Consider the following 4651-nt stretch of genomic DNA (forward strand, 5'->3'; position numbering starts at 1 on the left):
ATTCAAGACCAGCTTGGGCAACATGGTGAAATCCCATCTCTACTAAAAATACAAAAATTAGCCAGGCGTGGTGGCACATGCCTGTAATCCCAGCTACTCAGGAGGCTGAGGCAGGATAATTACTTGAACCCGGGAGGCGGAGGTTGCAATGAGCTGAGATTGTGCCACCACACTCCAGCCTGGGCAACAGAGTGAGACTCCATCTCAAAAAAAAAAAAAAAAAAAAACTGGGATGAAACTCCCACTTTTGAAACTCCATCTCAAATAAATAATGTGATCTTCTATCATATGTGTTTCAATGGCTGAAAAATTTCATGCTATGGATGTTATTTATCCAATAAACAACACGGTATTTCCAGGTGTTATGTATTTTTAAAGTAGTGATACTTCATATTCTGGTAGTTAAGTGTTTGTGAACCTCTGTGATGACTCCTTCAGGATTTTTAGATTCCCTCGGGATTTCTAGAAGCAGAAAATCCAAGCCAAAAAATGTGCGTATCTTCAAAGCTCTCCATGCAACTGCCTCCTCCAGGCTACACCATCTACTGTCCCTCTGCGTGGACCAGGGCCTGTGTGCCCCGCCTCACCAGTCCGCAGTCTCTTCCTAATCGCGCTGTAACGGGACAGCTCATAGGGTGTTCCAGAGAGAACACAAGCTTGAGGCCTCGACCCCCTCCCCGACTGTGAACTTAGCAATGTCACCTCTCTCGGTCTTTGTTTCCTCTTCTGTGAATGGGAAAATGAACAGCCCCTACCATGGTAAGCTATGAACGCTGAACCAGGTAATGTAGAAAGCATTTGTAAATGTGGACTCAAAGATTCTCTGCTTTGGAGGCTGAGGAAGCAGAACACACAAAGACCCCCTCGTGGGGAAAATGGGAGCATTCCAGCACAGGATGAAAAGGAGGCTGGGGAGGCCAGCCAGGGCACAGCAAAGAGGCAGCGCTTATCTTAGGGACAATGCGGGAGCCACTGAAGGCTTTTAAGGCACAGGGCTGTGGGAGGAAGGGTGCTGTTATCAGACTTGGAATTCAAATTGATCACACCTGCAGGCAGAAGAGAAGAAACTGCAGGGGAAAAACAGCAACAGGAAGCCTCGCTGGGAGGCCACTGGACAGTGGCTGGGGGGTCATGGAGATGGTGACAAGTTGATAGATCCAGAGACAGGAGATAAGAAATACACATACCATGCTTCAGGAGGTGAAGAAGGACTGGAGGGAAAGGAGGGGTCAGGAATAATGGGCCAGAAAGGAAGGAAAATGGCACCCTTCAGAGCATGACAGGACCAGGTCTGGGACATCATGAGTTTGATGTCCTTTAGACTTAAAGATGCCAAGAGGGCAGGGGAATATACTGGGTTGGTCAAGAAGATGTGACTTACAAATAAATAACCCTAAAACAAGGCAGGAGGTGCTAAGGGTTTGGGAGGGTGGTCAATGTAAAGTGTCGGGGTATCCAGAGATGGAAGAGCTCACTTCCAGTTGGAGGCAAGGCAATCAAGGAAGGCTGCATGGAAGAGGGGATAATGGGGCCATGAAGGATGAGGCCAGATTTAGGTATTCAGAACAGGGTATCTGAGGGGCAGTGACTGGGCAAAGGCAGAGAGGGGGCCTGGTCACCATTCCAGGTCTCACACCAGTCCCTGCACTCCACAGCTGAGGCCAGGGACTCACAAGAAGCTGCTTTTTCTGCGTATGCTCCTCCATCTTTTGCTTCATACTCTCCTTCCGCTGCTGTCGGGGGAGCTTCTCCACCTCATTCTTCACCTGCAACAGAGACAGCAGAGAGGGGCTGGGTCAGGGTCCTCTCCATGCTTCCTGCAGTATATTCTTCAACCCAGAACTCCTGGGCCAGAGACTGGGGAAGAGGCTCCGCATTGCGGGGCCAGCACCCTATGCGGCTCCCACCAAACCCCTCTGAGCAGGTGCCTCACACTGGCCTACTCCTGCCTGCCGCTGGTTTCAGCTTCCAACTCCCCCAGAGTGGGCAGGTGCTGTTTTCAGCTGCGTGGTATCCTCCCTCCTCTTCTGGTAACAGCGCCCGGATTCCTGCAGGGCAGTGTTTCTCAACCTTTTAAAAAAATTACAGTCCCCACAGAAGTTCTTTTAGACATTTTTTCCTAATCCCTCTCCCCCCATGAAATTAGTCCAACAGACAATACTATCAATCTGATAAACCATTGTCACATCTCAGGTATTTGGCTTCCTTTGCGGTAATATTAGCCTGGCTGAGAATGCATATCTTGTTTTTTTGAGATGGAATCAAGCAATTCTCCCGCCTCAACCTCCCAAGTAGCTGGGATTACAAGTGTGCGACACCACACCCAGCTAATTTTTGTATTTATAGTAGAGATGGGGTTTCACCATGTTGGCCAGGCTGGTCTCAAACTGCTGACCTCAAGTGATCTGCCTGCCTCGGCCTCCCAAAGTGCAGGGATTACAGGCGTGAGCCACCACGCCCGGCCAAGAATGCATACTTTAGTATCCCCCTTGTCAGTCCCTGAGGTCCAGGTGAACTGATACCCCTACCCCCACTGGCCCTGGGCTGAGCATCTGATCCAGGCTGGCCAAGCAGCACATTCCATGCCCTCAGCCTCAGGAACTGATTCAGAGATAAGCACGTGACCCTCACTGGTCCCGTGCGAACTTTGGGACGTTTGCTGGAACGACTGAAGGAAAGCTACCTGCTGTCCTCTGGGGTTGTTAAACTGGGGGGAAGAAGGCCAAGGTGAGTCACCTTGTCACCCCTGGAGGGGACTGCCTGAGATGAACTTGATACAGGGAAGCAATGCCAAGGGAGGAGAAAGCAGAATTCCTGGCAACACTCCTGCCCTCCTGGTCAGACGCCACAAGTATTCTTTCCTCCTTAAGCCGGCTGGGATTGGATTTCTGTCTTTTGTACCAGGAAGGAGAAGAGATCCATGCCACTTCTCTCTAAGGACCCTGGAGTTGTGACACTTCTCTCTAAGGACCCTGGAGTTCCTCAGACATTTCCTTCCCGAGAAACCCACACCTTTACAAGTGCCTAATAACCCAAAACCTGCAATGACAGAGGGCTCTTAGGAGCATCTGATGCGGGAAAAGGCCTGCCTGTGATCAAAAAAAGAACATTCTGGGGAGTTCTGGCATGGTGAGGTAAGCCAAGACAGGCTGTGTCTCCTGATAATTACAGTGAAAACACTGCATCAAATATGGAAGCAACTACTCGACGACTCTGAAAACCAAACAAAGGCAGGTGACATGAAGGAGAGTCAAAATTTGCAGACAAGACTGGTACAGGGGATAAGTTTCCTATTTTTTTTTTTTTTCATCCTTTTGCTCTCCTGGCTTTGCACCAATCCCAGACCTGCTCAGTGGTGCAGTAGAAAAGCTGGCTAAAACTCCATAAGAAACCTTGTATTTCTGGCCAGAGAATCAGGAAAAGAGGCCTGTGTAGTCCAGTGAGTATGGGATGAATCCCAAAGAGAAGGGCACAGAAGGCCAGGTGTAGTGGCTCACACCTGTATTCCCAGCACTTTGGGAGGCCAAGAAAAGTGGATCACTTGAGGTCAGGAATTCAAGACCAGCTTGGGCAACATGGTGAAATCCCATCTCTACTAAAAATACAAAAATTAGCCAGGCGTGGTGGCACATGCCTGTAATCCCAGCTCCTCGGGAAGGAGGCACGAGAATCACTTGAACTCAGGAGGCGGAGTCTGCAGTGAGCCGAGATCGCACCACTGAACTCCAGCCTGAATGACAGAGCAAGACTCCGTCTCAGAAAAAAAAGAGAAGAGCGCAGGAAAAGGGAAATTCCTAATTCTGTGTGTAAACACAGAGATTCACCCCTGAACTAAGCATGAGTGAGACAGGTGCCAAGCAGTATAGCAGAAAACCAAAGAAGCAAAGACCTAACTAAACTAAGACTGAAACCACTACCCACAGAAGATCACACAGAACCTGTGGTCTACAGGGTTTCCTGTTAAACAAAAAACATCTATATTCTCCAAAAGGTTATAATACAGACCCACAGTCTACAGAACATAACACTAAAATATCAAGGATAGCCAGGCGTGGTGGCTCACGCCTGTAATCCCAGCACTCTGGGAGGCTGGGTGGGTCACCTGAGCTCAGGAGTTCAAGACCAACCTGGGCAACATGGCAAAACCCCATCTCTACAGAAAATATTAATACAAAAAACTAGCTGGGTGTGGTGCCAGTGCACCTGTAGTCTCAGCTACTCAGGAGGCTGAAGTGGGAGGATCACTTTAGCCCAGGAGGTTGAGGCTGCAGTGGGCTGTGACTGCACCACTGGACTCCAGCCTGGGCAACAGAGCAAGAAGCAAGACCCTGTCTCTAAATAAATAAATAAATAAATAGAATAAAATGTCAAGGAAACAATAAAAAATTACTCTGCATACAAAGAACCAGAAAATAGAACCAATTTTCAAAGAAAAAGACAATCAATAGATGTCAGCTCTGGGATGATACAGATGTTGACAGAAAGAAACTTTAAAGCAGCTACTATAACTATACTCCATGAGGTAAAGCCCTTTAATATTTCAAATATGGAAAGATGAAAGTTCACAGCACAGAAAAACTATTTTTTTTTTTTTGAGACAGAGTCTCGCTCTGTCACCCAGCCTAGAGTGCAATGGTGCGATCTCCGCTCA

At 48.3% G+C, this 4651-nt stretch overlaps 1 protein-coding gene across 2 annotated transcripts in view; it reads right to left on the reverse strand.

Annotated features, from left to right (window-relative positions):
- Positions 1 to 4651, reverse strand: part of STK10 (serine/threonine kinase 10) — an 87105-nt gene that overhangs the window by 21668 nt on the left and 60786 nt on the right. For both annotated transcript variants that reach the window (XM_011947791.1, XM_011947792.1), the window contains one exon: positions 1674 to 1766. In XM_011947791.1, coding sequence (XP_011803181.1) covers positions 1674 to 1766 — 93 coding nt within the window. The remainder of the gene's footprint in view (positions 1 to 1673; positions 1767 to 4651) is intronic.

This window comes from Colobus angolensis, unplaced genomic scaffold, assembly GCF_000951035.1.
Source record: "Colobus angolensis palliatus isolate OR3802 unplaced genomic scaffold, Cang.pa_1.0 Scaffold27, whole genome shotgun sequence".
NCBI lineage: Eukaryota > Metazoa > Chordata > Mammalia > Primates > Cercopithecidae > Colobus > Colobus angolensis.